Source organism: Megalobrama amblycephala, linkage group LG19 (genome assembly GCF_018812025.1).
Source record: "Megalobrama amblycephala isolate DHTTF-2021 linkage group LG19, ASM1881202v1, whole genome shotgun sequence".
NCBI classification, from domain to species: domain Eukaryota; kingdom Metazoa; phylum Chordata; class Actinopteri; order Cypriniformes; family Xenocyprididae; genus Megalobrama; species Megalobrama amblycephala.
Window position 1 is genome coordinate 13,767,037 of NC_063062.1, and position 23,267 is coordinate 13,790,303.

Sequence of the window (23,267 nt, forward strand, 5' to 3'; positions counted from 1 at the left end):
GCACTGATGCTGAAAATCATGTTAATTTTTGTTGTAATTTTCTTGTCACTTTTGATCAATTTAAAGCATCCTTGGTAAACAAAAGTATTAATTTCTTTCAAGAAAAGTCTTAGTTTACAAAAGTCACATCTTTCATACACAGTCACTACTAGTATAATATGCAATTTACCATGTCCATTAATACCTGGATGTTTTCCCCAAGGCCTGAGATGAGAATGGAGTTGGATCTTGGACTGCCTGCATTGGCACTCAGAGTCAAGCTGCTGTTGCCACATTCGACAGACATCTTAGGGCTCTGGGCCAGATCATCTCCGCCCCTGGAAGAAAGAAAATTGAGCAATGCCTATGCATGCACAACAGGGCCCCACATTTTACACTCTGATGTGTACTTCTGTACACTGTGTAGTGCATGCAATGGAATCCAAAAGTCTCAAAACAAACTTTCATGAAAATGTAGAGAGTACTTTTTTTGTATATATATATAAAAAAAAAAAAAGTATACAAAATTTATGACAAAAATGAACAATCTCCCACCTTGCACCGCTGTCTGAGCTGCTCATGGCCGTGACTATGGTCAGGCTGCTCGCACTGCTGCCAGGAGAGGCGGGCATCTGAAAAAACAAAACAATGATAAATGATCACCATCACTGAATGGACCTAATGATGTACCTGTAATATTCAAGGCTTACAGAGGTGCTGGGCGTCATAAAGGCGTCTGGGGTCATGAGTTTGGGCAAGGCTGATGGGGCTGGACTCATGAAGTCAGCTGGACTTGGAAGAGGCAGAATTTTACTCAAGTCATTCTGTGATCCACTGTCACCAGACTCTTTATCAGAGCTCATTGCCTCCACATTCAGATCGGCCAGCGGGTCAGAAAAACCTGGGGGAATGCAAAAATATAAACATAAGAAATATATATAGATTTATTTATTGTGAAAATGCTTAATGTTTAAATTTTGAAAATAAACTAAAAAAATATGCATCTTTCACTACATACTAACAAGTCACACAATGCAATGAATTTTTCCTCACCATAATTCATTCAGACCATAACTTGAGTAAAATATATTTCTTTTGCTATCGCACTCTATATTCAGTAGTGACGGTCTCAGAAACATAGGTGTAAACATAATAGTATACATTTCCAGACTCACCAAAGCCATCCTGGGATCCAGACTGAGGCATGAAAAGGGAGGATGAGGCCCCCTGATTGGGCTGGAACCAGATCTGCACATCCTGTAGCGATCTGTGGGCATAAGAGACAGTTAAAACACCACAAATCTGAATGCAAACTTCATGCCTCCATCGAGAGATGTTTTTTGTATCTAAAGGACTCACTTTGTATGCACACAGTAGAGTTTAATCTGGATTCCTGATTTGGATTCCGAGGGTCCCTGGCTTCCTTCTGCGAGAAGATATTAAGTCGCAACAGTATTAAAAGTGTCATTTGAACGCATCTTCACTCACCTTACAGCAAGTCTACAAACATTTGCACAAGCAAAGCATTAAAGCAAAGCATTAAAATAAGGAAGGAACTGACCTGTTGTCATGCTTTCACTTTCCTCATCAGGGGGAAGGACCTCAGTGTGGCGCAGTCGGGCGCGGGCAACATCCTGTACACCGAAGCTGAGCACAGGATATGTAAGCAGAAACTCTGAAACTGCAGTGAAGCTGGCACGACCTTTTTCCTGGTTCTGTAGCAGCTCCATGACGTACAACACCTACATATCAAACACACAACCCTGAATCAGCTGCTTATAAACAGCCAGTTATTCACTTACACAATGTCATTGTTTGTTTGTTTTAATAGCAACACTGAACTAACTCAAGAATCCTATTTAACAGCACACATGCTGGAGTTGGCTAGTTGACAATGTTTTTCGTTTGCCTTTATACTTTCTATATGTTTTTCTATCCATCCCAAAATAACTTAAATTGCAAACACTAGCAGACAGACTTTTTTATAGTCTTTTCTGGTGTAAGAATTATTAAATTCAAGATTATCTCCCATTCACACTTGGTGCTTGAAGATGTTTTGCATCAGGTTTGATGTCAATGTTTCAAAAACATGGGTTCTTGCAATGAACTAAGACTGAATATATGCATGAATCAGATTTTAAAGCCACACCACAGGGAGAGTTTTTCAGTGCAGTGGCGGATTTAGGCATGGGCAACATGGACAACCGCGCAAAGAAAAAAAGAAAAAAGGAATGCAATCGGGGTTTTACCACTCATTTGCATATTAAGTCAATGATATCATGTCACAGTGTGGGTCAATTTACCAGGGGTGCATTTCCCAAAGCCAACTATGGTCGCAAGTTCCATTTTGGGAAACGCACCCCTGGTCAGGACGCGTGCCCGGAGAAGTACTCTCAATCAGAAGTAAGGAGGAGCGGGGGTTGGTTTGCGTCACCTCAGGGCTTCCAGTGAAGTGACATCAGTGGGTAGTTCTGAATCAACACAAATTGAAATTATGGATAAGAAAAAAAGGGCTAAATAAGGAGCCTAAATAAGAAAAATTAAGAGGGGAAACGTGCAAAAAATAAAAAGGCATGTATGCAGCTAGCACTCATATCGTTATGAGTATAATATTATGCATATAATAAATGTTGCTATGTTATTTGTAATAACAGAAAATTTTATTTTGTAACATAATAATGTAATTTTTTAAAACAATCATAATATCACTTACTTTATTAATGTTTTTCCTGTACAGTTGTGGGGGATTTATTGAATGTTTTATTTGCCTCAATTTCTAATAATTTAAACGTATGCATTTATATAAAATAGCAACATTTAATAAAAAAAAAAAAATCACTTTTAAGAAGATCTACATTTTTCAATTTCATACATAATGATAAAATGAATAATGTGCCATGGTTTAGAGGAAGATTTCTGCCATCTATTGGAAAACAAACACTTAAAATTAAAATGGCATGAATTTTCAGCTACAGCCACTAGATGGCAGCCGAAGATTACACAATGGCTCATATATCATTCCCAAGTTAGTCATTCAGATTTATGTTTATACATTATCAAGTCATTATTATAAAAAACAACTTAACATTTTAGCATTTTTTGTATCTTTTTTTTGCAATTATGTCACATTACAGTCGAACCTGAACATGGTGTTATGCATGTATATATATATATATATATATATATATATATATATATATATATATATATATATATATATATATATATATATGTATGTGTGTGTGTGTGTGTGTGTGTGTGTGTGTGTGTGTGTGTGTGTGTGTGTGTGTGTGTGTGTGTGTGTGTGTGTGTGCGTTTTCATTTTTTCTCCACCGTGGAATGAGGGGTAGCAAGAGGAGTTGTTTAGCCCAAAGCACCATATGAGCTAGAACCGCCACTGTTTCAGTAAATAAGTACTTAATTTAATTTGTATGGAAATGAGCAACATGGACATTCTGCAAAATAGCTAATTATGATTTCCACCAAAGAAAGAAAATCATGCAGGCTTGGAACGCCATGAGAGTGAGTAAGCAAAATGTGAGCATTACATCTAAAATATAAAATAATAATAATGAGCCTGACCTTCCTCTGAACATCACTAAGAATAAGAAACTCTGCAGACAGGTCCAAACTGGCCTTCAGGCTGGGTAGCACACTGCTGTTAAATGGATCTGGAGAAAACCTGAAACACACACATTAACAGTTCTTCTAAAATTCATATTAAGATCATATCCATAGACTTAAGGTATTGGCCTAAGTTTTATGCTTAAAGGGTTAGTTTATGGTAACATAATTTAAGTAAAAGGAAGCTCAAGCATGCATGTTTGAAGTGCGAGAACCAATGCGGTTCATTCTTGTGTTACGCAGCACATATGAGCTTCTGCAAGAACCAATGAGGTTTGTTCTCAAGCATCAAACATGTTCGGCTGAGTTTCTGTTTATGTTCGCTGATCAATGTTTATGTGAATAAAAGCCTAAATTCAATATGTTTATCATATAAAGCAATCTAGTCTTCAGAAAATTGACTAAACCGCTCAATTCATATGGGTTAGTTTTACGATCTCTTTATGAACACTTTGAAAAGTGGTAGTTGTGTGGACTGTCAATGTAGGGACAATTTATTCGTTTTTGGGTGAACTAACTGTTTAGGCTTGAACAACACAATTGAACATAACTGCGGGCAAATCTAAGAGTTCAATATAAACCCCTCTATTGATCATGCAAGCACCACAGTTCTATAATAGCTTTTAGCTTAAAAGAAGAACAGACCTGATGGTTTGTAAGCAGGTCCATGACACTGTGCACCACATCTTCAGCTCCTGGTTCTGATCAGCTCCAGTGATCAGGAAGCGCCAAAATGGAACTCTTCAGAACAACAAAAATGGTTTTAAGTTTAAAGGTGTACAGCAAATGTGACGTGAAGACTAAATAAACTTGATACTCACTCTGGGTCTTGCTTCTTGTGATTGTCACAAAAGAGCAGGCAGGAAAGTGGACGTCCATTATGTGGCTGCCATTCATGCAAACATCTACACAAGGAGCAAGGATACTTGCATTTATTAGCATAAAAAAATAAAAAGGTTAACATTATATTAATATCTTGTTAATATTAATTTTTATTATTAACAGTATGATTATATATTAAATATCACATGGCATTCAGTATATTGACATATTGAGTATATTGAGTATAATTCATTTATGTGGCAATTAGTCATATGTTTACTATATACATTTAATAATATAAATGTATATTCATACATATATTTCTTTTCCCTTGAAATCTAGATGCAACAAATATTTTATTAATTGGAAAATACATGAAACCTACATGACGCAGCCATTACTCCAGTCTTCAGTCACATGATCCTTCAGAAATCATTCAAATATGATTTGCTGCTTAAGAAATATTTCTGACCTATTATCAAAATTCTGATTATATTTTGATTCTATAATGAATGTTGAAAATGTGTACTGCCTAATATTTTTGTGGAAATGAATAGAACAGCATTTATTAGAAATATAAATCTTTTTGTTACATTATAAATGTTTTTACTGTCACTTTTGATCAAATTAATGCATCCTCGCTGAATGTATTAATTTCTTAAAAATGTAAAAATCATACAGACCTCAAATTTGTGTGTTCAATTACATAATGTCTCAAACATGTACCTGGGTTGGTCCTGTCCTTCAATGTAGATTTGCCAAAATTTGACATATCCATCATGACTGGCTGTGGCCAAGACAGTGCCATCAGGGGACAGCGCTCCCTCACTAATGCGCTGCGCAGAAATAGAAATATGTTTAATAATAAACATCACTCTAGATAACTAATTTATGTGCTATTGTTATTACATTCAATCTATGTCATTTCTTAATAGGTTAATACAGCACTGCAGGCAAAAGGATAGCAGGACTTACTGCTGTGTGTCCTCTAATGGTGATGAATCCCTCTTTCAGTTCAGTGGCATCCACGGGCCATGAGCTGTTATTGGATCGGAGGATGTCAAGGTCCCAAACCTCAGCCTACAAGTACAAGAAGAAATCCAGTTAAGAGAGTAACAGTGTTAAAAAACACTGTAAATCTAATAATATTGGGACATTTCAGAAAGAAAGTGATAAAACTGTCAAATTCCAGAAAGAAAAAAAGAAACATACTCTGTCTTCATGAAGCAGTGCCAATGTCTGACATGCATCCTCCGGGTTCTCATCATTGTCTTCTGGGATGAAGGGACACCAGATGAGTCTGCGGTTGGAATTAAGTGGAGTGTCCTCAGGCCTACGGATGTGAACAACCACTTCATCTCTAAAAGACATCAATGTTAAAGAAAAATCACAGTTCACCTGCTTATAAGCCTTTTACTAGGTAACACTATTTTGATGGTCCTCAAACAGACATTCTACTGACTATAAGTACCTTTGCAACTATGTCAACGTATTCTACTAACCCGAACCCTAACCAGTCTACTAGTAATGCTCTGAGAGTTAGTTGACATGTAGTTGCAAAGTTACTTATAGTTAGTCGAATGTCTAAAGTGGACCGTACAAATAAAGTGTAACCTTATACTACGATACATGTGAATCCAGATTTTTTTTTTAATAAAAACCCAGAATAAAAGACAGATTTAAGTTAAGAAATAAAAGAAAGTTTTGATATAAAATGCATATATTTAATATTATTCTCAATTAAGTATATTTGTAGCACTGATCATGTGATTAAAAAAAAATAAAAAATCAGCTGATACTCATTTGTAATTTAATTTTTTTTGTATTAAAATAAATCATTTAAAACAAAAACAATTACTGGCAAAGCCTTTGGGTATCTCATTAACCTCCTGTTTTTGTGAATTTTTTTGATCAAACATAAAAAAACCTATTAAATTTGAATCTATAAAGGATACTGTATTTTGTTGCTGTGACTAGTGAGCTGCCAAATGAACATGTTTCCAGCCTCATCCACGCAGCCCAAGAGGGTGGAGTCCAAGTGGGCGAAGGCAAGGTCTGTGACCGCACCGGTGAAGCCCTTCAGCAGCGAACGCTCCGTCGAGCCCAGTTGCAGCACACGGATCATTGAATGATTGTTTGCACCTGTGGGCAATAAACAATTACAAACCCTTCATTTTATTCAAAGGTGTGCTAAATGAGCCATGCACAAAGACAGGGACAGACTGTGATAAAGTGTGCAAACCGACCTCTGATGGCATAAGCCAAGTATGAGTTGGACACGGCTATTAAATTGCCATAGTAGTACTTATGCTCCCAGTCATATTTGGCCACTGGCTGAATTTTAACCTGTAAGACAGTCATGAGGAAAAGATTCAGAGAAGCTGGAAGATTTACTGACTAGAAATTTCCATGACTTTGATTAATTTTAAATGACTTTTCCACGCCCCTTATATTTTCAGGTTTTCCATGACCGTAAAACCCTAAACTGCTAATAACAAACACAGTTTTGCACAAGGTTATTAATTTACACACCTTGTTGCTACCACGAGCTTTACTGTCAATACTAGAGTCACGGCTGGACACAATTTCCACATTGTTTGCTCTGATGGAGACACAGGTGGACTCATCATCTCCTGAAAGGCAGCTGGAACAAAAAACAAAACAGACTTATGAATTTACTGACAATAAAAGACCTCTAATGAAAAATCTTTAAAAAACAACAACAAAAAAAAACCCTTCTTACTCAACATACACAAACGTTTAAACATTTGGGGTCGGTAATTCATACTTAGATCAATATTTTTATTCAGCAAGGATGCATTAAATTGATCAAAAGTGACAGTAAAGACATAATCCTAACACTACTGTTACAAAAGATTTCATTTTCAAATAATTGCTGTTCTTTTGAACTTTCTATTCATCACAGTTTCCACAAAAATATTAAGCAACAGGACTGTTTTTCACATACAAAGTTGCATATTTAATTTATGCGCAAAACTGGAATATCGCATAAAACATTTGTGGAAGCAGCATTTCCATCCCATGTGTTCAATAGAACAAAATCATCACTTCCTTGGAAATTGCTGCAAAATATCAAATATAAAAATGGACATTGCTGCAATTGGGGAAGCCATTGTGGCTCTTTTTTCCTATGTCATAAATGAATTGTGTCTCAGAGTGCCATGTTATCTTGCATGGTGTTTGGGAACGCAATCATGTGAGATGCTCCTGGGAGGGAATTAAACAATCATTCTGATGACAGACTTTGGCTCAGGCGTTTCAGAATGATCAAACCAACATTTGAGATGCTGTGCATTGAAACTGATCCACTGGTTAGTCCGGTTATTCAATCACATCCGTGAGTTTTTTGTCACGCATCGTGGGATTTATTTGGTAAATGTATTTCCATCGTAGTTTATGTACATGTCTTCTTATCAGATAAAAAAATTATCCATCACAATTGAGCAGACAAGTTTTTTATGCACATTTTTAAAATGTATTTGCAGCTTGGCGTATCCAACCAGCGTTTTTTTATGCAATATCCCAAAATGCACATAAAAATAGGTGGATGGAAACACAGCTATTGATAATAATAAAAAATGTTTCTTGAACACCAAAAATGGCTTTCTGAATGATTTCTGAAGGATCATGTGACACTGAAGAGTGGAGCAATGATGCTGAAAGTTCAGCGTTATCATCACAGCAATAAATGACGTTTTAAAATATATTAAAATAGAAAACAGTTCTCAAATTGTATACTTCACAATATTATGGTTTTTCCATGTATTTTTAAACATTAAAACATGTCACCTATCCACAACTTTTGAATGGTTGATGGTAAATATTACAATAACAAACCATTTTAAGGTTATTACATAAAATTACAGATCATAACATTAATACTACTTCTCCAAAAATATACAGTTAACATTAATGACAGCAAATACATACATGGTCTGTGTGTCCTGTCCATTGAGTTTGTCAGAGTTGTGAGAAGTCGGCTCCACCATTGCTGCATGTCCTCCTGCTCCGATAATATCCGCTCCAAGAACTCCATTCAACTCCCCATTGAAAGATAGATTTCTCTGGCTCTCCACTAAAGAGGTCTCTGTGGAAATATGACTGATAAATCAAATCTTAAAAATGCACCTGTACACCCTCTTACTCTTACTAAAATTACTTCCAAAAGATGTCATTGTGAATTATCATCTATGTTTGACAGACATTTTGATTTCCACTCCCACTGGTACATATATATATTGTGTGTATGCATATATGAGAATATATATTTATGGGTGTGTAGTTAATAGTATATAATGTCTAACTAGGCAAAACCTAGTAATGATGCACATAAAGTTGTCTAGGTTTCTAAACAGTTTTTCTTTTTTTTGACATGCCTTCTCTCGAATTCTATAAAAAAATATTTGTTGTGGTCACCACATAATGATAAATATGAAGTGCTTTAGACTTTTGAACGACATTTATGCTCATGTCGCAATTAATACTCAACACTTTCTGTCTGAGCAAAGCTGCTGCGCCAGCAGGAGTTTAGCCCTTATATGTTACGTTACCCCTTTTTAGTCAATCACAACATTAGACAAAATAATAACGTTTGCCACTTTGCCATAAAATCTAGTTAGCGCTGTCCCGCGTTTTTGAGCGAATATAGTCAGGTGGCTCTTGCTGAAATCAAGCGCTGCGCAGCATCATCGCGCCGAGGCCTAGCTGCTCCCTTCCCCGGCAACTTACCGGCCGAATTACCGGGACGATCCAGTTTTAAGATGTCCCGAAGGTGCTGGGTCGCGCCCTCTATGTCCATATTGGAATTGGAAGCCATAAAGTAGGGAAGGGGGGATTAAACCGCTGGAAACTGTCAAATTCTCAATAGTTTAATTTTTTGTCTGAGCTCGCCCCTCATAAAAGCTTGCAACCGTCTCTCAACTTCCGTTGAGCGTTGCCTGCATTTCATTCCCCCGCCTCCGCTGGCAGGATTTCTTCAGTTCCGGGCTGAATCACCTAACTTCACACTTAAATTTAAATAAGATAACCTGTTTTTAGAGATCACTAATAAATATTTATATTTTATAATTATTATAATTTTACTTATTACATTTTTTATTAGTTTTCAGAAAATCACCTAAGTAAGAAAAATATATATTTTTCAGTTCCTAGTTCCTCCACCACATACAGAAATAACAATAACATCACACTTTTCTTTGATCTCCTTTATTTCCACATACATGTAGGCAACTGAAGTAGTCTCTTACTGTATTCACATTGTATTAATGCTGTTTTGTTGGGAAAATCAAGTCTTCTTTTGCTCTTCCCCTCAAACCACAAATGAGAGGGTATACCTGCAGGGTCGAGCAAGCATGAAGTACGTGTACAGCACATGTATTTGCCAGCAAAAATATAATGTGAGAAAATGACTCATACTGATGTTCTAGCAGATCTGTCAAGATATATCAGTGCAAAAAGCTACAACGCAGAAGACCTAAAATACCTGTACCATCTCTTGGCACAAAGGCCTTCAATATTATGTGAATATGATTTTCTAATCCTAAACAATGAATAAACATAACTCCTTTAGTGTAAACACGTGAAAATGAAGAGATAATCACCTCTTATTCCCACAAACTAGTATTTCTGATGTCACGTTTCAGGCTTTATGTGTCTGTGATCCTTCTTGAACTGGTAATGTCAAAATATAACAGCTCTGGGCACACTACAAACTCGATGGCATTTACATTCATACAAGCTTATGAAACATAACATCCCACATTCCATTACTTCAAGATTTTAATCAATGGAAAATGGGGAAACAAAACCTCTAAACTAAAACAAAAAGGGTAAATGAAAGAATAAAACACTGAAAATTCATCTGCACTTCTGGGATTTTTCTGTTCGTCTCAAACTCATTTTATCCACGACTAAACTTGCTTTATGTGATCATTGGAGGATTCATATTTTCCTCTTTTTAACAAGAGCGTCCATTGTATTCATAGGGTTAGGGTTACATAGAAAATGTTGAAAAATTATTTTTAGTATGAACATCTGCATCAGGAAACACTGGCCACCTATAACAAGAGAAATAACAGCTCCATTGTTTCAGCTCTGCTCAAATAAAACTATAATCTTCATGAGAGAATCTAATATGAAACAGTATCAAAAATATGAACAGGCAAGCATAGAAAAGGGAAAAAAGGTAGACGCAAAACCAGACAGGGGGATGAACAAGATGATGACGTTGTTAAGAAAAAGTCAAAGGTTTTTATTGTGTATCGTGGCTTGGTAATTATTGTCACAGAGAGCAGTGAGCAGAAATTGGGAAGCACACTGGTCTGAGGGGAAGGGGAAATTAGGGTTGTGTTCTTTGGATAGCTAGAGCAACCTGACATCACATTGAATGGAGACACCAATTTTCAAAAGGGGGCAAAAAAAAAAAAATTAAACTTCAAGGAGCATATTCTAAAAACAAGCTGATAACACTTTGTACTAAAGCAATGAAAGACAGACGGTTGTTATTTCAAAGTCAAAAATCAGCAACTAAAATGTAAAAAACAGCCGAGGTTAGGTTAATACGTATTTGTCCTGTTCAGGGAGTCCTCTGATATTTAAGCTCCCCATCATCATGCAGGTTGGCGAAGGAAAAGGGTCAGTTTGATGGATGTGTGGGCTTTCAGCAAAGAAACATGTCATTTCTGGAGTAGAGGCAGTACTGTATATGCCTGCATGTTTTCTGTGATTGACTGCTGTAATCCGGTGCCGTTTTTCTTGAGTGTGATGTATGAAGGGCTGATTGACAGGTTCAGGCGTCATCAGGGCGGAACCCCATCCTCCACCTTCCCCCACTTCCCTCCTGCTAGCCATGGGGCGTTTAACCAAAATTGTGCAGCGACAGGCGGAACATGTCATTGGTGCAAACCCACGCCTCGTTAATGTTCTTCAGGATGAAGCTCTGATGGAATCCCATGATGGGGTCATCATCTGCCTAGACAAAGCAGAAACAGAGAGAGACTTAGGCAGAGGATTTCACATACTCTGTGCAACACTTCATTAGAGAGAAGGGGAATAATTAAACCAGAGCTGAATAATTCAAATTCTGTTAAACTAACACAAAAACATGCAAGTTTTCAGACATGTGTAGCACATTTCAAGGCATATTAATCCAGCTACAGAAAGACAAAAGCTGCATTATGCAACCAAGACAAATTAAAGGCTGAGAGTTTGTCACAATATGCTCCATTTTTGCACACTAAGGAAGTAATTTCGTGACATAATGAAAGGATATGTTGGTCAGTGAAGGTGAAATAAAAATAAAAACATGACAGATAAGACAAATGCATGGTAAGGTGATAAACAATCTGAATCAGTTTCTCATATAAACACTGAGCCTAGTTCTGGACTCAAATGATCTACAGTAATGAATCACCATAAATAATAAAATAAGGGATAGTTTACCCTAAAATAAAAAGTTAAGTCATCATTTATTTCTCTTGGTGTTGTTTTTCCAATGCCGTAAAGTCCTTTTTTTTTTTTTTTTGGACCAAACGCTCGTAATGGTAGTGAAATAGTTATCACGTTCATGTATGTCAACTGTCATTCTGACGGTCATCTGACAACCAGAGTTATGGTCTGGAGATATGCAACTCAGTGAAGAAAGTACACGGATACTTTTTTAGGATTCCTAGGCAGTGTATTTCATGATGTGTTTTTATTAATCTGTACTTCTCACACAACTTGTGCTCTTTTTCTGGGTGAGTAGGAGTGAACTGTGGCGCTAATAGAGTCTCACGAATGTGCACGTTGCGAAGCCAGGCAGCAGTGTACATAAGATTAATGTCCAAAGTCAGGATTTTCATTACTAATACATTACATTTTGGTTCATTTTCGTTTATACCACCAGAACACTTGGAATATATGGTAGGTGTTGCATGGGACCATTTTGTGATACTTTTTTTTTTTTTTAAGGCCACCAGATTACAGCACGTCACTTCTCAGACATTCTAATTTTGATTCAGCATGTTCAATCGGCGAAAACAAGCTCTGACAACAGACTCCAACAGGGGTAATGCACTGATCCGACAAAACACGACAAAGTGCCTGTTTGCCGTCTGTCAGCGGCCATTGATGCGGTGTGAACTGGCCTTTAAAAAGCTTGATGCAGGTCACTATTCACTGCCATTACATGGCCATTTATTTAAAATTCTCCTTTTGTGGTACAAAAAAGAAAGAAGAGCATTAGAACAACACCAGAGTGAGTAAATGATGACTTAATTTTCATTTTAGGGTGAACTATCCGTTTAAATACAAATATGCCCTAAACTGATGTAACTCAATCAAAAGAAGGTTACAAGGTTATAAACTGCTTTCAGTGCAAGATAACCCATGCACTGAATACAACTCTGTTGTTAAAACTTGGAGATGTCATTTTAGCACACATTTTACCCAGTGTTGTTATTGTTAACTAAAACTATTAATAAATTGCTAATTTAAAACAGAGCTGAAATTTAATAGAAAATAAATACTAAAAAAAATGTTTTTTAAGTCGAAATACTAAAATTACTAAAACTAGAATAAAATAATTTAATTATATAAAAAAAACTGAAATTAAAACTGGAAAAAAAAAAAAACCCCTTCAAAATTTAATAAATACTAAAATAAATGGTTTTATCCAAATAGTCCATTCCTATTCATTCATACATAATTTCACAGTGAATAACTGGAATCTAAAAACTTAATAGAAGCACAGCTGATCCCAAAAGTGCCATATTCACCCAATTTGAGTTCAAGTTAAGGCTGGTTCACACTGTGCGATTTTGGCCACTATTTGGTCATCTGAGACAAATTTTGCAAATCCTAAAAGATTCCTGTAATCCTAGCGTAAAATCTGTGGTCTTTGATCGCTAGTTTGACATGTTCACAGACAGCCGATTGATGACCGTTGCGATCAAATTTTACCTTCGCGCAATCCTCCAGTGTGACTTCTCCTACAACTACCGTCAAATTGTCTTCGTTTTTCAAGACAAGCCGTTATCAAAATTCACGATAGAGATGTCTTTGTTAGCCACCATTTCCGTCCCGTGTGTAATGCAGCTCACTGTCACCGAACGTGTATGGGTTGATGATGTAAAACTCAGGACAAGTTTTCATGCGCGCATCCATTTTTAACGTGTCTTGACTGTCGTACAGTCTGACATAAGTGACAGCTGAGATCCCACAGTGTGACATGAGGATCATGTTCATACAGTCTGACAAGCAAAAATCGTAAAAAGGACTATTATAAATCGCACAGTGTGCACCCGGCTTTAGTTTTCCTTCTGAGAGAACTCATCTCATCCCATGATGGCTAAAATGAGGAAGTCTTCATTAGAGGTCAAAATAAAAGCTGATTGTTAGTCACCACACAGAGTCTGTGCTCATTAAGTTAAACTCGATTTTTTTTTTAAAATTTTTGGACACATTATGTTGTTAAAGGTCACTGTCATTCATGTCACCAAATATGGCCAACTCTCATTAAAAATGAATGATTTTCAGTTGTTTTGTTGCTGCCAAGGCGCAAGCAAATCCACAAAAAACTCATCAAGCAAATCGGCAATTCTGCATCAACAAATTCGACGTCATGGCATTCCCACCATACTAGATCCACACAAACACTTGATCTGAACACAGTTTAAAGCCGTTAGTAGAGAGGCCTGTACGGTGTGCGTGAACTCAAGCAGACACCGGTCCTTACAGACATTAAGAGAAGGAGGAAAGGCCATGTGACCACCGAGAGCCTTTAAGCTCAAAGGTTGTGCAGGGCAAGCCTGAAGACTTCATTGGTGCAAACCCAGGCAGTGCTGATACATTTCAACAGAAAGGTCTGGTGGAAGCCCAGCACCTGGTCATCATCCGCCTGACAGACAAACACACACACACTACAGCTCTGAAATGCTTATGAAATCTTTGACTTCACACTACCATAACATGTGAGTTGAGAGGGCAATCAAGAGAGGCTTAAACCTTCCACGGCCGCTCTCGATTTAAATTCCACTGGGATTAAGGTGATGCTATGCAATTCAAATGGGCAAGAATCCCCTTTTAGACCTTAATCACACACATATTTACCAAAACTGTTCACCTCAATAGATTAACTGTCAGAAACCAAAATTAAATTTACTTACTTTTAGTTGGCCTACTACCATACTCAATATGCAGCTATCAGGGGTGGGCTGGTGGTCTTGTGCTGTTATGCTGTGAGCTATTTTTGTGAAGGGCAGGCTCTGGAAACGATAAACACAGAACATTAAGTATATCAGTGTTTAAATGGAAAGATACCTCACTACTGCATATATGTACTGTAATTAAACAGCTGATAAATATTTAAATGAGAATGCACAATAGATCTGTACAATCATCAGTTGACTTTAGAGATTTTATTAATTTATAAACATCCATTTTTATACTCTATAATAATGTTGTGATGCCTAAATTGAGTTGTATATTTTTAAAATGACAGATTTTGATGATTTATTTGAATTTTAATTAGACAAATAATACAGTTATCAACCACAAAATTAAAATATTTATGAGCTTATATGGTATGGTCAGGAGGATTTTAGTGGAGAACCTCTCACTCCCTTCCCCCCCCTAAAAAAACAGTTTTAGTCCCTGAACATGGAGGAAAAAAAAAAAAATGAAGCCTAACCTATTAAACTACTTTGAATCAACCACCTCTAACAAAATACAAACAAATACTTACGGAAAGCTTTTCGACAATAGCTGCTTTTCCCTGGAATTGCTGACCCTCCCACGTAAGGCATGACGCATCAATCTAAGATAAGAAAAAAAAAAGATGAGCTAAAGACGCCAATATGTAGATAGTGAAGCAGTGCTGTGGCCAGTCTTATATATATCTCCTCGCTGTTAGGTGGAAACCTTGTATTTCCAAAAATGCTAATTTTCAGGAAATGGTAAAATCACTATTTTTTAAAAATAATTAAACACCTCGTAGTCAGTGTTGGTATTATGGCTTTATATAGTCAGATTCTTTCATGCATCATTTTATTATTAAAATTTTACCAAAATCAAGCTTAAATGGAGTTATGAAGCTTTTGACCTGCATTTTTCTGAGAATTTAAGAAATACGTGTTTTGTCCATCATTACAACAGGCAGTGAGTGCATCGCATTATGTTTTCATCGACTAACAGTTTACTGTAGCCATGTGGGCACTCAAGTTTATTTTATGTATTTCCTCCTCAAATACATAAAACATTAGCCTTTATATATAGTGTTTCTTGAGTTAAAAACACTATACTTTAAAAAAATCAGTTGTTTATTTACCTTTGCATTGTAAAGAAGTGAAGATGATCCAAACTGCATCTGGAACTTCATTCACTAGAGGTTATACCAAATTTGAGGACCCAATAGAGTTATAACTTGAGGTTTCACAAGCTCTTTTTAATACTTTTCATTGGTTAAATATTTGCAAAACCCAGACAGATGTAGGGTGACCAATAGTAATGATTTATGAAAAAAATAAAAATATGGAGATATGAGGTTTCCACCCGACAGCAGAAAAATTAGTAAATTAACAAGTGACAGCAACAAATGACAGGTGCACTCACAGGAGTAGACAAATCACACACAGATACTTTATTTTAATCCACAGATTATACTAATATATTTTGTTTGTTGAATTTCCTCGACAAATATCCAACAACAGTATTGTTCAACATCTTTTATATGTTGCTCAAAAAGTAGATCCAAGTATGAGCACTTTAGGCCCAGTGTAGAACCACATTTCTGGCCTGAAAAGACTCTTCTGTTGAACACACGACAAAACTTGTTTGTTACTGGGCATCTAGCGTCACTCTGCAAGACATAAACCAAGGGACGCTTTGAACACTAACATGATGGCAAGACAGAGACAGTAAAAACATTTCTAATTGACACCTCTTAACTGAAGACACCCACACACTACAAGATAATCGGGCCAATTTTGGGCCCAATTCTCCCCTTCTAACAAACCTAGGTAAAGTCCTGATTATCTTGATGGTTCTACAGATTATCTTATCAGATTTTCCTGTGGTGTGAGGTGTGTTAAGAGTGACTGAATCTGCTGGGAAGAACATAGTGCACCAATCTTAAATCGTAAATATCCAACATGTTGAATATTTATGATCAGAAATTGTTGTGTAGGGGGAACCCCGAGGAGAAACGCAGACGCACTCTGTAGATTGTCATATAGGAACGAAACGATACCATATCAGAAAGCGAGATGACGGAAGATGGAAGCATTACACAACTTCTTCCAAAACGTTTTCTTTTTTCCCACAAATTTTCTGTAAAAAGCAGTCCAAACAACTATTATCGCCATTTCTTCTTGCTCATCATCTGCCATGTTTGTTTGTAAAGTCGCGTTTGACCATGAGAGATTTTGTGAGATCTCCTGCGTTCACAGTCGGGACTCTGGTTGTTTGTGAATGGAAACTGTTAGTGTGTGGTGTGCTGTCTTGGTCACACCGTGGCACTCCACACACTACAGGAACAAATTTGTTAAATCTATGATTTTTTTTGTCATTATGTTTGTGATCTCTCATATTTTGAAAATCTGATAAGATTTTAAAAATCTTTTAGTGTGGGACAGCCTTAACCCTCTGGTGCTGTTGGGTCATTTTTGACCAATTTTTTTGATAAAACTATATATATATATATATATATATATATATATATAAAAATAAGGGATGTGCAACAATTAATCGCCATTAATCATTTGCAAAATAAAAGTCTGTTTACACGTAATATGTGTGTGTTCTGTGTATAATAATTATGTATATATAAATACACACACATACATGTATAAATTTAAGAAATATATGCATGTTTAAATAAATTTATATATATTTTATATTACACATAAATATATTTTATATATAAATATACAATTACAAAAAAATATATATATATATTTTTAACTCCGTCGGAATGGTACGAAAATGTACTTAAGGTTTCAGCACTTGCTGTGTGAACACACACACAAAAAAAACATGCACATGATTCGAATCGACACGTGTATTGTTCGTGGTCCAAAACGACCTCTAATTTCATATATTAGCAACATTTGGTACTGAGCACAAACAAATTCTTACTGAAAGCTCATTTTTTGAGATATCAACCTCAAATTTGGAACACAGCTTGTTTAGATTTATGGCTTTGGTTTTCTCACAGTTTTAGAGTGAAACAGGTTTTGGAAAATATATATTTCATATAACAATTGAAAATTTTATTTTTCATAACAAAAGATGTCAAATTCTGTAACTTTTCACTTCATAAATAATCTGCCAAGGATGGTCTTTAAAAAGAGACCAATCTTAAATCTGGACTCCAAAGCATTCACGATTTATGACAGTTTAAGTTGGAAATTTCATTTACAGGTCTATGCTCAAAAAGTGGATATGGATAAATGGTTTATAACTACTGCATAAATATAATTTAGTACCATAAAATCCCCTAAAATTACAAAATATTAAATAAAAAACATTTTCAAACTAAGATATAGTACAATCATTTCATTGAAAAAAAACAAAAAAAAAATTACGGCCATTTTTGACCGACACAAGAACAGCACGAGAGGGTTAAAGGGCTAGTCAAGAGAGAACTATCCTGAGCAAAAGAACTTGACAATACTCACATATATCGATCCAAGTTGAGTCCTGTCTGTGTCAAACAGCTGATAGTAATGTTGCACAAAGCTGGATCCTATTTGTTCCCAAATCGGCTTGTCTCCCATTCTGATTCACCCTTCTACAGGCACTGGTGGAGACAGAATAAATGACTCAATGTGTATGACAGACAACCAGTTTTGCCAAGTACAAAAAAAACCTGAAACTTAAGGAGATTTTAATCTACATTTAAAGGTGAACTAGCTTTTATTTGACCCAATATTACCAGCAATTTTGGACTTCATACTGACAACTAAAAGCATGCTGCATAGATGCACAAAGTTTGTATACTGAATGCTGATACTTCACACAAAGCATTTGTTTTGTTTTGTTCACTTGTGTGTGTAGTATTTGTTATACTGTTTGATTTGTTAAAAGGCTTCACCCACAGACCAAAAGCAATATGTGAAGTAAACATTATTATTAACTTATCAATTGCGTAATAGAGCTGGTCATGTGATGTCAACATGGCGATGCCTATGAGGGGGTGACTCTATGTAGGGAAACTGAGAGAAGTCATCTCATGCTAGTGCAAATAATTTGAATTATATTTTTGTCTGTGTAAAATGTTTATTTAGCAACTAATTTCCCCTTTTTAGTTTTTCTGACAGTATATGTCAGCTTTATTGTGAAAAAAAAAAATCACTAAAACAACAAAATCACACAAAATTAAAAAGTCAAACAGATCAGACAAAAAAAAAAAAAAGGCTTTATTAAAAGGACTGTTCACACCAATTACAATAACAATAGTTTGTTCTAATGGCTTGTTTCCACTGAGTGGTACTGTTCAGTACAGTACACTACGATCCAGCTTGCGTTTCCACTGCCAAAAGTACCCTTACCTGATAGGCGTGGTGTATGCTGGAAAGTAGCGATCTACATCATTCTCGTGTGAAGAAGAAAGTGACAGTGAACGACAATGGAGGACATACAGCAGCTTTGTTTGAGCTAAGGCTGAAGGCTGCAAAAGGAAAAACAGCCGAAAAATACACACTGTGTTGCAATGGTATTGTGTTGTCATTCACCTTGTAGCACAAGCAAATGACGATTATCTGTCAGCCAATCGACTTTCTACAGTGAGTGTAGCTCCACCCTTTTGGTACCGGTACTGTTGTGCTAGGCACCCCAACGGAATGGTCCCTAAAAAGTGGCACGGTTCGGAATTAGGGTACCATTCACAACTTTTGACAATGGAAATGGCAAAAATCGCATACCGTACTGAACCGTACCGCTCGGTGGAAACGAGTCATAATACTATGAGAAGCAAGTGTGCTGCGCACGTCCTGAAAAGTGAAGCCAAAACATTTTGATCATCCCCTGGTGGCTGGCTGCAGTATAGGTCATAACCCTCACCCTCTAAATGGGACACGAGTTAAACTAAAAAACAAAAATTATGCTTAAAATATTTTTTTTTCCCCCAGAAGATGGTTTCTAAAATATGTATCAATGCAACTTTCATGAAGTAAACTTTTACTAAAAATAGGGATGCACTGATACCATTTAAGGACCGAGTACGAGTACTGATACTTTTTTCTAGTACTCACCGATACGATACCTATACATTTATTAATTTCTCTCTCTCTCCCTCTTTTTTTTTTTTTTTGGTGATGTTGCAGTTTTCCAAGCACAACACAGTGAGTGAACTAATGAAGTACCATGGTACCATGAAAGTGACTTGACTTTTAGCGGTGTTCATCGCCATGGTAACTTACGCTCCACGGCTAACCTGCTCTAGGGCAGGTTATGTTCTGGTTCAGAGATCTCAAACTGAAAGTGACACTGAAACACCCAACACAATAAAGTCACTCCCCCAGTTTCTCTTGCTCCAAATTAAAGGTCACTATATAGTAAAAACAAATATTTAATGATGAAATTGTGTGGTTTTAATGATAATTGCTTAGAATTATTTTATAATTTATATGATTTGTATAATTATATGATCTATATTTTTATTAATCCATTACACACATGCAAGTTTAGTTTAACAGTTGTTATTAAGCATTTAGTTTCAATGAATATTAATATATATATAGATCATATGTAATATAAATAAGGTGTAAATATACTCTTTAAATAAGACTACATGACCTTGTATGTTTGAGTCTCTATCGCTATATATTATCAACTATATAAACTAACTTCATAACTTTCACTTGCACTGATAAAGAAAGATAATTTCTTTTATTTGTCCTCTTTCACAGACAAGTATTTTCCATTGGCGTACATGTGTTTAAATTCTTAATTTTCAGCAAGAGAGTTTTAAATCGTGCTGGCTCTCTCACGAGAAGTAAATCATAGTTCATCTCTGTTGCAAGGCATGTGATTGGCTGTTTACCAATGATGTCACGCGTTCACATGCACGCGCTCCACAAACTCAGGATCAAAGCCTGAGTTGACAGACAAAGTTGATGATAATCATCATGGTACCAACAAAGCTGGGTTGGAGTGGTTTGGTTTTGTCAACTTGAAACTAATCCTATAAGCCTGAGTTTGTTCAACTATCATCATGGTACAGGCCCCTGGTCTGTGTCATTCAGCGCAATTCCGCCTATCCCACCTTCACTAATCGATAACAAATTGTGACTGAAAGCATGTAGTTCGCAATGTGTGTTGTCATCATTAATTTTAAAGTATTTCCACACCTCTGAGGCCGACATTGTTTCTGCTGCTGCCATCAGTGTCTCTGTGCGCAGAAAATTCTGTCAGTTACGTCACGTGAGGTATCGGTCTTTGGTATCGGGGGTATTTTTATAAGTACGAGTACAAGTACACAAGCTTGGTATCGGGCCCGATACCGATACTAGTATCGGTAAATCCCTAACTAAAAGCCTTCCTTCCACCGGAAAAAATAGTCCCTGAACGTGAACAGCAACAGAAGTTACATCATTACGCCATTAGATGGCGGCAAAGACTGTCTTTATGAGTGTGTCAGTCAGTAGCGAAGACTTTTACATTGAAAAGACTCTTTTGTGAACATGGAACAAGACGCAACTGACAAATGCTTTGACTAGTGCTGTCAGTCATGGGAAAACCCCTTAACTGTTAAAAGGACAAGATATTGCAGCAGACATTTAAACAGATTTTTTATTATGAACATAGGACTAACCTGAAGGAAAATGCTAAATTTGAATGCAGGTAATAAAACTCGCTCACTCGATCCCTTTTTCACAATATTCTTCTACTTTCACGATTTTGTCCAGCTGATTAATGATAAAAACTTTTACAGCCATTCAGAATCAATCTGCTTTAAATGCTCGAGCTCTTTAAAGTCGGTTTATCTTTATAGTTGTGGTGTGGACCTACCTATTCTCATAGATTACTATTTTTAAAACTTTATAGTTATCCTCCTTGATGTGAATGGGCCTTTATAAACTTCTTTCTACTTAGAAGAAGCTCGTGGAATCTAACACACTCCTGCTCCACCCTGTTACACTAATACGGGTTTGTCAGCAACTTTGACTGGTTAATGTATCATGTGCTTGCTTGGGGCCATGATTCACTGCAGTCTTTCAAACTTAAACAGATCAATTTCTCCAAAATGTATATTTTGCCCTGACATCTAACACAAATTGTCACTTTAATAGTTGAGGGGTACAACGCGCCTAGAAGTATAAATATTAGTTAAAGCTCTTAATGACAGTTATCTAGAATTACAAATGTATGGGTGACAATAAATACACCAAACAAGCTGGTTCGATTACTGTAAAATTAGACAACTCGATTAAAAATGACACTTAAATTAATGACTGATCATTCTAAAAGAGGATTTTAAAGATTTTTAGCTCTAATTGGTAGGTTGGTTAACAAGTAATAACTTAAATTCAAATCAATCTGTGACGATATGACTTCCGAATTGTGGTCAGAATCATTTCCGTGACCGTCCAACTGCAATTACCGTTCGATCGTGAATGTTACTAACCATCAAGAGTCACCATGCTAAAGATTATCAGCTAGCTTTCATTGGCCTCGCTGTAGACTGATTCATTGTAGCTTTAGCCGACGTGCTAACTGTCTACAGCGAACTCACCGGTTAAACTGTGATGAGGAAAAAGTTGTGCTTTACGTTGAAGTGAACGTTACCTTTTGAATATCGACTCGGAGTTTGAATAGTTACGGTCAACTTGGACCAAACGCGCTCTCGTTCCGTTCTAAAAATACCTCAGAGCCATTTGAGCTGCATGCAGGCGCGAGACCCTCGCGCGGCCCGTACACGCTCCTGTCCTATAGGCGTGTCCTATTAGCTAGCGCTTCAGATTATTCTTGGCAAAAAGCCCTAGTCCTACTTTGCATAAAGTAGCTGTAAAGTAGTTATGTGCAGTATAAACACAATGTTAACTGTTATAAATAATACGTGACCAACACCTTACCTCCGTGAGCCCTAAACCGAATCCCCCGGTTCCAGTTATGGCGATTCCAGCGCGCGGCGAACAGAAGTTGAGCGGCCTCGTCAGTTTGAGCATGCGCAAAGCGCATACACATTGCTTTGAATTTTGGTTCTTGACAGTCAGACAACAGATTCTCAGTGTAAACATAGGCTGGTTGATGTATTGCTTTCCAAATCTAGAACTAGTGCTTCGAGCAGCGGGTGAATCCAAGAATAGTATACTTAAAATACACACACAAGTATTGTCCCTTAGAAACCATATTTGTACAATGTCTCTGCTATTTACAAACAGTTTCTAAATTCTGTTAAATAAAACTACATGTGGCAGAGAAGTTCTGTTTAGTGTAACTGGTCTCACAAACACAGTGCTTCTTTGCATTTACCATAGATTGGGAAATTGCACTTTTGTTAATAACAAATGACATTAAAGTGTAAACAATCATCAGAATAAACTTGAAAAACAAATACGTATAAATGTAACATTTATTGACATGAACAATTATCAAGTAATCTGTATGCAGACAACTACAAATAACTAAGCTTTGTTGATTTAGAGGTAAAATGTCAGTATAACAAGCATGACAGTTTCTTTTCTTTTTAAGAGAAAGCAAAAATAAAGACACTTTAAAGCATAAGGGTAATTTTTAAACTAATTATTTAATATTGTGTCATTCATGACATGGGATTTTCCAATTACATAATCTGCAAACTATTAACACAGAGGTATTATTAGAGGTATTTGGTTTATGTA

At 36.4% G+C, this 23,267-nt stretch overlaps 2 protein-coding genes across 5 annotated transcripts in view; both read right to left on the minus strand.

The window, feature by feature from the left end:
• The window catches only part of edc4 (enhancer of mRNA decapping 4), a 28,739-nt gene extending 19,345 nt beyond the window's left edge, over positions 1–9,394 (minus strand). The window contains 17 exon segments of the mRNA XM_048167823.1: positions 170–317; positions 535–611; positions 690–880; positions 1,155–1,246; positions 1,339–1,405; positions 1,541–1,721; positions 3,562–3,661; positions 4,249–4,344; positions 4,425–4,508; positions 5,152–5,261; positions 5,401–5,505; positions 5,638–5,785; positions 6,381–6,567; positions 6,672–6,771; positions 6,958–7,069; positions 8,377–8,533; positions 9,175–9,394. Coding sequence (XP_048023780.1) covers positions 170–317; positions 535–611; positions 690–880; positions 1,155–1,246; positions 1,339–1,405; positions 1,541–1,721; positions 3,562–3,661; positions 4,249–4,344; positions 4,425–4,508; positions 5,152–5,261; positions 5,401–5,505; positions 5,638–5,785; positions 6,381–6,567; positions 6,672–6,771; positions 6,958–7,069; positions 8,377–8,533; positions 9,175–9,262 — 2,043 coding nt within the window. The 5' untranslated portion in view covers positions 9,263–9,394.
• Positions 9,395–9,635: 241 nt separating this feature from the next.
• nutf2 (nuclear transport factor 2) lies at positions 9,636–22,654 on the minus strand. Of its 4 annotated transcripts, XR_007181540.1 has the most exons (6): positions 22,500–22,654; positions 18,102–18,223; positions 15,170–15,241; positions 14,592–14,690; positions 14,162–14,323; positions 11,279–11,416 (listed from the first exon to the last, which is right to left on the minus strand). XR_007181540.1 is itself a non-coding variant. In XM_048167828.1 (5 exons), exons 2-5 carry the CDS (start codon positions 18,198–18,200, stop codon positions 11,303–11,305), a joined length of 384 nt encoding a protein of 127 aa, XP_048023785.1. In that variant the 5' UTR covers positions 18,201–18,223; positions 22,500–22,654; the 3' UTR covers positions 9,636–11,302. The 4 variants fall into 4 exon arrangements, 3 of the variants coding, with proteins under 3 accessions (XP_048023785.1, XP_048023787.1, XP_048023786.1); XM_048167828.1 differs by lacking the exon at positions 14,162–14,323 and having other exon boundaries at positions 9,636–11,416; XM_048167830.1 differs by lacking the exons at positions 14,162–14,323; positions 22,500–22,654 and adding an exon at positions 22,291–22,421 and having other exon boundaries at positions 9,636–11,416.
• Between the last annotated feature and the right edge of the window lie 613 nt (positions 22,655–23,267).